The 12,658-nt window shown below is 42.7% G+C and overlaps 1 protein-coding gene across 3 annotated transcripts in view; it reads right to left on the reverse strand.

The window, feature by feature from the left end:
* Window positions 1–12,658, reverse strand: part of TMEM135 (transmembrane protein 135) — a 417,387-nt gene that overhangs the window by 96,400 nt on the left and 308,329 nt on the right. For all 3 annotated transcript variants that reach the window (XM_050941833.1, XM_050941850.1, XM_050941841.1), the window contains one exon: window positions 12,034–12,080. In XM_050941833.1, the coding sequence (XP_050797790.1) occupies window positions 12,034–12,080 (47 nt within the window). The remainder of the gene's footprint in view (window positions 1–12,033; window positions 12,081–12,658) is intronic.

Below are 12,658 nucleotides of genomic sequence, written 5' to 3' on the forward strand. Positions count from 1 at the left end.
CATTTGCGCCGGAGCCACCAACGTCGAAGAGACCGACACAGACCTGGAGTGCGGACCGAGCAAATGTCCCAGGGTCTGATGGTAAACCCAGGGAGTCAGAATGGCCACTGGAAGGGCAGTTGCCACTGCTGCTGCCATGCTGCCGGGTAAGGTCATTGGCTTGCCTGTGAAGCCGACCTCCTGCTCTTTGATTTACTGGAGCGGAAGGATTCTGTCTCCGACTCCGAGGTTTCCGAATATGAAGACTGAGGAGGGGCAGTACACACTGCCGCCAGTAAGTGGTGCCGCGAGGCCAGGGAACGCTTTCTTTGCACCGTTACTGCCAGAGCGGTGGAGGGCGGGGACTGTGGCATCATCATGGTTGGCTTGCCCCTTGATTGGATCGGGGGTCGGGCCGTCCCTGGCGGCTCTTCCCTCCAGTGCAGGGAGGCCAGCACTGGGAGGCTTAATAAATCTGAGACCACCTCGAACATCTCTGGCATCGATGAGACGTGCACACCCTCACTGAGATCCGGGGACCTAGACCGGTCCAGACTCGACAGCACTCTCACAGGGACAGGAGTCAACAGGACCTTGGGAGGATGTGGCTGTAGCACGGCTTGTCCCACCACACTTTTGGCGCCGCTGGCCTTTGAAGGTCCTGGTGGGGTGATCGGCCCCTCACTGGCCTCTTCTTTTTCGCAGGCACTGGCGATGGTGATCAGTGCCGCATGGAGGCCGATTTTCTATGTTCCGATTCTTTCCAGTGCCGGGACTTAGAGTTCTTAGACTGGGCTTCCTCTCTTGCTAATGGTGCTGGAGCGCTGCACACTGAGGATGAGGTGCTCAGCGCCGGGTTGGCAGGCTCGGGGTTCGAGTGTGGCCGCAAGGCCGCCTCCATCAGGAGCACTCTAAGTCTCTGCTCTCTGTCCTTAAGAGTCCTGGGACGAAACCCCTTACGGATACTGCACTGGTCTCTTTAGTGGCTCTCCCCGAGGCACCTCGAGCAGGGAGAGTGCGGGTCACTCTTTGGCATAAACTTCCTGCAGTCCGCACAGATTTTAAACCCTGGAGACCTAGGCATGCCCCAGGATGGGGTGACAATTATGGTGGGGGGGGGGGAAACCCCCCAACAGCTATTAACTATCTTACAACTAACACTAACTCTAAACTATGAGAAAAAATGAACTATATACACTTAATAGAGACACTGCTAGGCTTGCTGCGAGAGCGAGCAAAGTTCCAGCTAGCTGTCACTGGCGGTAAGAAGAACTGAGGGGGTGGAAGGTCAGCGGATTCCTATATAGGCTGCCATGGAGGCACCACTCCAGGGGTGCACAGACTGACCCTACGGTGCTGCTAGGGGAAAATCTTCCGACTGGCATGCACGCAGCACGAACACACACCTGCTTGGAATGGACATGAACAATCACTCAAAGAAGAATAAATCCAAGTAGAGTTTGTTGGCATCTCAAAATGGGCAGGCAAAGTTTGGGTGTATTAGCATAATCGAAAAAGTGTGAGAGGTATGCTCTGAAGGCCCTGATCTCATGGTCACCTTTAAAGAAATGAGAGAAAAAATGTGGGAGACAACTGAAATAGAAGGAGGTATCAGCAAAAGACTGCATAAGAAATTTTAAAAGGAAGAACTGGGATAGTCAGTAAAATACGCCTTTTCTTTATAAATCTAAAACCTTTTATCCAACCTTGCCATACCATGTTACAGCTGACTTTTTCCCTGCATTTTTTTCTATTCTATACTCTGTTTCAATCTTCTTCTCTCTTCCCTTGTCTCAATTTCCTTTCTTCTTTCCCTCCCATTTCTACTCTCTTCCTCTTTCATTCTTGCTCTTCTTCCTGCCGTTACCCTTTTGTCCCCCTTCAACTTTCCCCAAATTCATGGATTATAAAGTGAAATGGGACCATTTAGTCTGACCTCATTACAGGCTATAGAACTTCCCTGAATTAATTCCTATTTGAACTAGAGTATATCCTGTAGAAAAAATATCCAATCTTAATTTTAAAATAGCTAGTGATGGAGAATCTATCATGATCTTTGGTAAATTGTTCCAATGATTAGTCACCCTCATTATTAAAAATTTGCCCTAATTCCCAGTCTGAATTTATCTAACTTCAACATTCAGTCATTAGATTTTGTTAGATTTTTACCTGCTAGATTGAAGAGCCCATTATTGAATTTCTGTTCCCAATGTAGGCACTTACAAACTAATCAAGTTACCCATTAACCTTCTCTTTTTTAATTTAAATAGATTGAGCTCCTGTAGTCTCACTATGAGGTATGGATTTCAATCCTTTATCATTCTCGTGATTCTTCTCTGAATCTTCTCTAACTTATCAGCATCCTCCTTAAACTGTGGACACCAGAACTGGACATAGAATTCCAGAAGTGTTCACAGTGTGCCAAGCACAGAGCTGTAATAACCTCCCTACTTCTGCTCAAGATTCCCCCATTTATACATCCAAAGCCCTTTTGGCCACAGCATCTCACTGGAAGCTCATGTTCAGCTGATTATGCGCCATGACCCCCTAAGTCTTATTCAGAGTCACTGCTTCCCAAGATAGAGACCCCATCCTATACATATGACTTATATTCTTTGTTCCTAGATGTACAATTTTATATTTGGCCATATTAAAATACATATTACCAAGCGTCCCAGACCCCTTTGTATCCATGATCTGTCCTCTTCATTATCTACCACAATCAACCGAAATCTTTTTTTTTTCCCTTTTCCCAGTTTAAGACTGTAACTCCACTCCCACAGTCCAAGCTACAGCACCCTCTCTGTCAGACTTCCTCTCTTTTCTTGTGGCTGGTGCGTCAGATAAAATGTTTGGACAGTTCAGCAGACTTTGCAGGAGATTGCTTAAAAAGCCTGTTGATGCATCTAACAGACCTAGAAGGCAGCTGAGAAGAGTTGAAAGAAGAGTTGTTGGAGGAAGGGAGGCATTATCGGAGATGCAGGATGGAGTTATGAGCACTGTGAGCTGTCAAGAATGAAGCTGGGGATAGCCACATCACAGACAGAGATGCAAAGATTCAGGGCTGGCACATTATTTGGAGAGGAAGATTTTATATGTAGATGTCCTTTAACAATGGCATATGTCATGGTGGTGTAATTGGGAAGTCAGGAAGATGGGCTAGCACTCCTGCCCCAATATCTGGGAGAAGTGAAAGCCAGACCCAACTATGTTACACACATGAGGAGTTGGGGGAGGGAAGATGGATGAGAACAGGATCTGGAAGAGGGGCTGGAGTAGCTTCCATTTCCACAGTGCATGAGATCAGGTAGGACTCCCTGGTCCACACTGGTCCTTCCCTTCAGCCACCACAGGTTCTGGAGGAGACATTCGGCCTGGGGAGGGGCAAGAACATGTGCACCAGCCAGCGAGGTGGGGGATGGGACAGCACACCAGCACAAGGGCAAGGGACAAGAATGTGTCTGTGCACAGGGCACCAGCCACCAGGAATGCAGTGGGCACCTGCCCTCTAGGGACTGACATAGGAGTGGCTGTAGGAACTAGCAGGATGCCCCTTCCCAGGCTGAGGCCAGCTGCCCTGGCCGCCCCTCACAAAGTTTCAGTAGATCCCCTTGCTTCCCCTCCTATCCTCATACTCCTGCATTCACAGGAAGCTTTCTTCCCCCTATACTATGGTTGCCAACTTGGTAATATTTAAAAACTGGACACTTCAGCAGGAGTGTCAGAACCTCTGTAGTTAAGGACATAGAGGTCAATGGTAATTGGGACGAATTGCAACATGGATTTACTAAAGGTAGATCGTGCCAAACCAATCTGATCTCCTTCTTTGAGAAGGTGACGGATTACTTAGATAAAGGAAATGCGGTAGATCTAATTTACCTCGATTTCAGTAAGGCGTTTGACACGGTTCCACATGGGGAACTGTTAGTTAAATTGGAAAAGATGGGGATGAATATGAAAGTTGTAAGGTGGATAAGGAACTGGTTAAAGGGGAGACTCCAGCGGGTCGTATTGAAGGATGAACTGTCAGGCTGGAAGGAGGTTACTAGTGGAGTCCCTCAAGGATCGGTTTTGGGACCGATCTTATTTAATCTTTTTATTACTGACCTTGGCACAAAGAGCGGGAATGTGCTAATAAAGTTTGCGGATGACACAAAGCTGGGGGGTATTGCTAACACGGAGAAGGACAGGGATACTATTCAGGAAGATCTGGACCACCTTGTAAACTGGAGTAACAGTAATAGGATGAAATACAATAGTGAAAAGTGCAACGTTATGCACTTAGGGATTAATAATAAGAATTTTAGTTATACGTTGGGGACGCATCAGTTGGAAGTGACAGAGGAGGAGAAGGACCTTGGGGTATTGGTTGATAGCAGGATGACTATGAGCCGCCAATCTGATACGGTTGTTAAAAAAGCAAATGCGATTTTAGGATGTATTAGGCGAGGTATTTCCAGCAAGGATAAGGACGTGTTAGTACCGTTATATAAGGCGCTGGTGAGACCCCATCTGGAATATTGTGTGCAGTTCTGGTGTCCCATGTTCAAGAAGGATGAATTCAAACTGGAACAGGTCCAGAGACGGGCTACTAGGATGATCCGAGGAATGGAAAACCTGCCTTATGAAAGGAGACTCAAAGAGCTTGGCTTGTTTAGCCTGGCCAAAAGAAGGCTGCGGGGGGATATGCTTGCTCTATATAAATATATCAGGGGGGTTAACGTTAGGGAGGGAGAGGAATTATTTAAGTTTAGTACTAATGTAGGCATGAGGACGAATGGGTACAAACTGGATATTAGGAAGTTTAGACTTGAAATTAGACAAAGGTTTCTAACCATTAGGGGAGTGAAGTTCTGGAACCGCCTTCCGAGGGAAGTAGTGGGGGCAAAAGACTTATCTGGCTTTAAGACTAAGCTTGATAAGTCTATGGAGGGGATGTTATGAGAGGATAGTTTATTTTGGGTAATTGATCTTGGATTATCACCAGATAAGTCTGCTCAATGGTCTGCGGGGGGATGTTGGATGGGATGGGAACTGAGTTACTGCAGAGAATTCCTTCTTGGGTGCTGGCTCGTGAGTCTTGCCCACATGCTCAGGGCTTAGCTGATCGCCATATTTGGGGTCGGGAAGGAATTTTCCTCCAGGGCGGATTGGCAGGGGCCCTGGAGGTTTTTTGCCTTCCTCTGCAGCGTGGGGCATGGGTCTCTTGCTGGTGGATTCTCTGCAGCTTGAGGTCTTCAAACCAGTTTTGAGGATTTCAATAACTCAGTCCTGGGTTAGGGGTTGTTATAAAAGTGGATGGGTAGGGTTCTGTGGCCTGCCTTGTGCAGGAGGTCAGACTAGATGATCATATTGGTCCCTTCTGACCTATGAGTCTATGCTCCGCCTATTCCCTCCAAATCCCTGCCCTACCTCTTCTCCCTGAGGTTCCACCCCCATCCATGTCTCTTCCCCCCTCTTCCCTGTTGCTCGCTGCTTTTCCCCTTTCACTCCCTCGCCTGGGTCAGGAGGGACTGGCCTGCGGAGCCAGGGCTGGGAGCTGCAGCCACCCGGCTCAGTAAGAAAGCAAGGAACAACATCACAACCTTTAAAAATCAAGTTTGTCCTGCAGCAGTTTTCAGATGATCTGCTCTGATATCCCCATACAGCTTCAGATCCTAAATCCAGGTCTCAGGAAGATATTAATGTACAATTTACTCCTATGTACTACAGCACTGATTGCTTTTCTCTTCATCTGGTGTCTTCAGCCTGCCCTTTTCCTCTCTCCTCTTTCTCAATCCCTGTAACTTGGGGTCAGCTGTACAATGGGAAAAACTGAGGACTTACTCAGGCCTTTTTAATAAGTTACTTTCAAGAGGCCAACATGAGAATTTTAATTAAACCTGTGCATTCAAACTACTTACACTGCATACTTAAATTGCCTTTGTATGTCAGACTTTGCCAAATGGTTTGTAGGAAATTTGTGTGGAACTGCAGCTATTCCCAGTAGATACCCAGTATGTAAAAATATCATAATGTATTCCTTTACAGAAGTGCACATCTTAAGTTATATTATACTGTGCCCAGGCTATTAGTAGAATGATCCAAACCAACTTCTGCTAAAGTCTTAGGAACATGATATATATATTCTCATTTACTTTAGAACAGGAGAGTTTTTCTTCTCCCCAGAAAATTAAAGGTGTGTTTGTCGTGACATCTACAGGTGGCAAATGAGACCTACCAATTCCTAGAGCCTTCAGAAAACCTTTGTTTTCACATTTACTTGTAAATAAACCATGCTAGTAATATTCAGGATTACAACAGTGAAAGGGCAATGACCAGTAATGAACGTGTTGCCCCAAACTCTGAAAAAGAGAAAATGAGTTTTAAGTCTAGCAGGCCAAAGTGAATCACTCTCGAGTGATTTCCTGTTTATACTTGCTTTGAAACAAACCATTTTCTAAACCTCCCCTGCAAACAGAATGATTAATAATGATTCCTGACAAGTTCCCCGAGCAAAATACTTTACTTGTAGCAAAAGAGCCCAGTTACAAAACAAAATGATCAGCCATATTTTAAAAAAATGGGATCCCTCTGAAAAGAGCCAACTTAGACAATTTCAGCCATACAAAAGATGTGATCACTACAAAAGGAGCCAAGGCAGGAAAGAGTTCAAGTAAAAGCATACAGAATTATAGCCACATTTCTCTGCACAGATCCCACATGTAGATTTAGAAGAAGATAACTATTACTCCGAATTGTATCTAGTTTAATTTGGCTGTTTGAATAGCTAACGCCTTACAAACTTGCTCATTTGTAACAAAGATGGTTTGAAATGTAAGTTGTTTCTTAAATTCAGAGCTCATTAAAGGTATTGGACTGATCTCCAGGGCACTGGCGTTTTCATGTTTAGCTACCTGTAAAAAAGGAAGGAATAATGTGAACTACTGACACACATTGCTGGCTTCTAAATTAGCTGTAACCAGCCAGGGGGAAAAAGCCAGGGGATATTTATGGACAGTTCTGTGAAAACATCTACTCAGTGCGCAGTGGTCGTCAAAAGAAAAAAACAGTTTGGCTACATAAAGACTAGTTTAGAAAATAATAATAGAAATATTGTAATGTCATTTTAGAGACAAGCGATATGCTGTCACCTTGAGCACCATGTTCAGGTTTGGTCACTCTTGTCTTGAAAGTGAAACAACAGAAACAGAAGTGGTCTGGAGATTAGCAGAGAAAATGAAGTGGATACATGAAAAGACTTCCATCTGAGCAGAGACTAAAAAGATTGGGATGGCATAGTTTATAGAGGAGCCAGATAAGAAGGGACATGAGAGAGGCATATAAAATGACTGATTACATGAAGATATATGACAGCAACTGATTTAATACACAATAAGGGATTTTCCAACAAATATAAAAGACAAAACTTCAAAAACTGAGAAAAGGAAATACCTTTTTACACAATGCATAATAGATAAGTTTGTGTGGACATACATGAAAATTTCCTTTCTCTGAGTAATAATATCCACAGATCCATTATGTAGGATCCTCAGCCTATTTGCTGCTTTGGAGGAAGACTCAGACATGCCAGACATTGACAGGAAGAGGTTTGGTCCTGCCAGTTTGAGATAAACTTCCACAGCAAATGGTAACTGCCTGATAAAATGGTCTATGTTGAATTCACTGCACAAGTAACTCAAGATAGATATTACATATACTGCAGAGCTTAACAGAAACGTATACATTTATCAGCCAGGTCATGTCAGATCTTTGTTTACAACAGAACAATCACTTTAGGTTGGGCTGGATCTTTGAAATTCATTGTGCTGAGAAAGGAAATTTTCAGGGAGACATGGAAAAAATGTTCTATTCTCATGTAATAGTGACCACATATTCATTACGATGAGATCATAGGGATGAGACCTTACAATGCCTCAAGGGAGAGAGATAACCTTATTAAGATTATATATAGATATTGACTTTTTCTCTTTTACTGGAGGACTACAGATCAGAGCACTTTTGTCCCAAAGGCAGCATCAGCCAAGCTCAACTTAGAGAACAAAGAGCATGTGTGAACTGAACCATGTAGCTGCTTGGAAGGTTCTCTCTTATAAGCATGTGATTTCCATCTTCCTCATCAGGCTGTTATTGCCACAGATAGACAGTTCTGATATTATCAATATAAATAGTTGTTTTTGTCTTGTAGACCCTGGAAAAGACAACCTTAACCAAATGGGATATTCTAGAACTGATGGACAAACCAAAGGCCAAAAACCTGCATTGGAAATGCTGTTGTCCCAAAATAAAGCATAGGTTTTTCCTGTGGGATCAATAAAGGGGGATAGAGAAGACTTTCCCCTATAGACAATGGGAAAATCCTTTATGTGATGAATGTCTGAGTAGATTTGAGTGTCCTCATCTTGGATTAGATATTTTCTGGGAATCTGTTGGAGATATTCCAAGTTGAGCTCCTTCTGGATTTGTCTGTCACCAGGAACAGGAGATTTGTTTGTGACCAGGAATAGCATGCAGTAAAAGTCCCTGGCATCTATTGCCCAACTCTGCACCAGATGACAGATAGTTTGATGACTATTCCCCATGTGATTTGTCTTTTCTTCTTCCTGTGACAGCCCTTGTAGCTCTCTACACAAAGCTGTCATAAACAGATAGTTAAGGGTTAATGTCTCTTTTACCTGTAAAGGGTTAACAAACAGGGAACCAAACACATGATCAGGGGACCAATCAGGAGACAAGATACTTTCAAATCTCGGTGGAGGGAAGCCTTTGTTTGTGTTTTTTTTGGGTTTTGCTTTGTTCTCTCTGGGTCCTGAAAGGGACTGGACGTGCAACCAGGTTTCTTGCCAATCCTCCACAGTCTCTTATATATTCAGAATAGTGAGTAATTTAGTAAGAAAGGCGGTTATAGTCTTTTGATTGTTTCTGTATTTGCAAATGTGTAGTTTGCTGGAAGTATTTTAAATTGTATTTTGCTGGGAGGGAGGCTTCTTTCTAGTTTCTATAAGCTGACAGACCTTGTAACCTTTTACCATCTAAACTGCAGAGATAAACTTTTACCTTTTTTCTTTCTTTTTATTAAAAGCTTTGCTTTAAGACCTGTCTGATTTTTTTTCTCCTAGTTAAGGCTCAAAGGAACTGAGTCTGTGTACACCAGGGAATTGGTGGGGAGAAGGGAAAGAGAGCAGGGGGGAAAAGGGAATTTCCTCTTTGTTTTAGATTCACGGAGTTTGAATCTGGATTGCCTCTGGGTGAAGGGAAAAGGGGAGGGAAGGTATCATTCCTCTCTGTGTGGTGATTCAAGAAGTTTGAATCACGGTGATCTCCTAGTGTACCCAGGGCGGGAAAGATCTGGGAGGAAGAAAGGAGAAGGGGGAATCCCTTTGTTTGGATTCACGGAGCTTGAATCTGTATATCTCTCCAGGAGCCCGGGGAGGGAACACCTGGAGGGGAGGAGGGGGAAGGGAAATGGTTTATTCCCCTTTGTTGTGAGACTCAAGGAATCTGGGTCTTGGGGGTCCCCAGGGAAGGTTTTGGGGGGACCAGAGTGTATCAGGCACTGGAATTCCTGATTGGTGGCAGCTTATCAGATCTAAGCTGGTAATTAAGCTTAGAGGAATTCATGCTGGTACCCCAACTTTTGGACTCTAAGGTTCAGATTGGGGAAATATACCATGACAAAAGCTCCCTCCAGAGGCTCCTGGGAAAAGGAGCTTGGGGGTTGAGAGATTTATCACCGATGGGCGACAGGACACGGTCCTGAGCGAAGGTCCTATTTGGGAGCAGAGGGATTCTGCTGCAGTTATTAGGCTAACAATTTTCTAACTTGCTGCAAACCTGACTCCAGGCCTGCAGATCCAGAGCGTACTCTGAAGTTGACTGCTGCATGGGATTTCCCATTTGGGCTAGGTTAATTGAGAAAAAAGACTGGGAGAGACCCTGGTTCAAGAGAAGAAAAAAAAGATGGGCTTGAGGGCCCATTACTGAATTCACTCTTATCCTCAGAAACAGAACTGAAGCCTACATCCTCCATCTGTAGCCTTATTTGTAGAGGATGGAAATATGGTGCAGCAGTACCCAGATCATGGCTGGAATCATAGCCAACATTTGGGCACCACCTTTCTCTTTTCTTTGAAGGTACTCTGTCTGACCCCTTATTGAATTGTCCTGGCTTCCTGTCTAGCTCCTCTGGGTTGCCCTTCCATTGCAGTCATTTTTGAGGAGGTAGGAAATCTGTTCTGCAGAAAGGGAAAGACATTGTGAACCACACCCCACAGGATTCTCCTCTGAGGGACCTGTGACTGCACAAGGCTCTAACATCTACATCCCTCACTATACATGGTGCAGTGAGGTCACAGCAGATCTTCTGGGTTTATCTTTCATGCCACACTGCAGAAAGGATAGCAGTACTTTCTTGGAAGAATCTTCTGGCCATGGTCTAAGATAGGTTATTGTACCAGTTGGATCACAGTATGGCAATTCATATGTTACTACCGCATGAATAGAGACAGTAAAATGTCCTGATGCTGCCTCATTAGTATGCTTCAATCCTGTCCTGATGCGACTGGGCTACTAGAAGAGAGAAGGTGGTTTTGGTATCCATCCAAGCGACTCTCAAGCGGTGGTATTACAGAATGACACATTCAGTGATGTCTCTAAGCAAGAATTTATTAGAGTATTTCACAGAGAACAAAGGGAATTTTTAAATGGCAACATACAATATATTGCTGTGCTAAATGCCCTACATAAGCTGGTTAATGTGCTATACTAAGTTTTCAATTTACCTTTTAATTTCCCCTTTGAATCACTGGTTCACCACCACAAAAACAAACAAATAATTAGCAACTTTTAAAATAACCAGCATTCAAAACTTTCACAAAATTACCCAGCATTTTAGTTTTTCTTATAAGAATTCCTCTAGACAGGTGTCTAGTATCAACATTACAAGTGAAATCCCCCAGGCTATTCATATGCTGCCATAGCACAACTCAGGAGAGCAGCACATAACAAAACAAAGAGGAGCCTGCCAATTTCAGAACCTTAATGGGTGGTGGATGAGGAAAGGAATGCTTTTTAGAAGCTTTTACAATGATGTTTCCCCCCTCCACAGTATATTCTCAGCCAATATTTGTAAGTGATTGAATGGCTATGTAATTATGAAAAATAAAACAAAACAAAAAACACAGTTGCGAAACTCCAGGACCTCTACCAGAAAATTCTAACACAAAGGTTGTAGTATATGTTATTTTAAGGAACAACTACCCAATTATAGGGATGGAATGACTTTAGGAAACTGATATTTAAAACTCAAGTACTGAAAAGTTACACGTTTTTAATATACATTTCTTACAAACTAAGAAAAAGAACATTTTAAAATGAGTTTCTAATCAAAACCACACACTGCATATTTTTTAAAAGAATACAAATTGATATATAATAATAAAATATGTAAAAACAAATTAAAAAGTAGCTACACTCCAATTAAAAACAGAAACACCAAATAGGGACACTTGCACTCTACAGATATTTTACAATCACTTCTTTTATTGCGATTTTACAGTTACTGAAATGATCAGTATACATGCTGTATATATTAGTTCATATGGTCCTAATATTTACTTATAAAGAATAACAACTATCTTCCTAGCAGTAAACCATTCAGAACAACTGGGATGGAATACAGAGGTTTCGTACCTACAATGGCTGCCTTAGCACAGTTTTCATTAGTTTAAATAAGTTCCACAGCTATTTGTGTGTGTGTGTGTGTGTGTGTGTGTGTGTGTGTGTGTATACACACACACACACACATACATTTTGCACATAGATACACACCTCATAAACTCACTTTTCTTCTAAACTCTTTGGATAATTTGTCTTCATGCACCATTAAGTTTTGGAACTAACAGCAGCAAGTGGCACTAGGACCTATCCAGTAGACTTGCTCCAGGAATATATTAGGTGGTGGTATCTTGAGCTCAGAATTAAATGAGTTAGTGGGCAATTTTCTGTTTCAAGTAATCCTTTAATATTAATAGAAATACTAGTAACATAACATACCTGAAAAAGAACATGAACAGAGCAGCTGTGATGCAGAACAAAAGGACCTATAAGAAGGAGAAAGAACATTATTACATAAGAAAGTTAGACTAACTCTATATCTAAATCTGTTTAGGATCAGGAGAGGCCTCACAGACATTAGAATGTGAAGTTTACCTTCATTTTCCATGTTGAATGGGCCTGATCCAAAGCCTATTGAAGTCAACAGAAATAATCATCTTTTCAGTAGGCTTTTAGTTCAGGCCCTGTATAAATGAATAAATAAAAATATAAAAGCTAGGTCAGGACGGTGCAATGACAAAAACAGCAAAGCAGGCAGAGTTTGAAATAAAGTGAGATTAATTTCCTTCTTGTAAAGTTTTACATAACCAACCATAGGATGAAATGTTCTACAATTCACTCAAATGGAAGGATACCAAGGTTGTATGGAACAGAGATTTAGCTCTGTGGGGGACAGCTGAGCAGAATTTTGTTTTTACTGGTCGGAGAACATCACCTTCAAGACCACCCTAGGAATAGGAATTTGGAACTTTTATCATTTCATTTTTAGTGTTTTCCATTTGGAAATAATACAGAGCACAGTATATACAGTGCAATTATTCAGACATATCTTACAAATACTTAC

Source organism: Gopherus flavomarginatus, chromosome 1 (assembly GCF_025201925.1).
Source record: "Gopherus flavomarginatus isolate rGopFla2 chromosome 1, rGopFla2.mat.asm, whole genome shotgun sequence".
Classification (NCBI taxonomy): domain Eukaryota; kingdom Metazoa; phylum Chordata; order Testudines; family Testudinidae; genus Gopherus; species Gopherus flavomarginatus.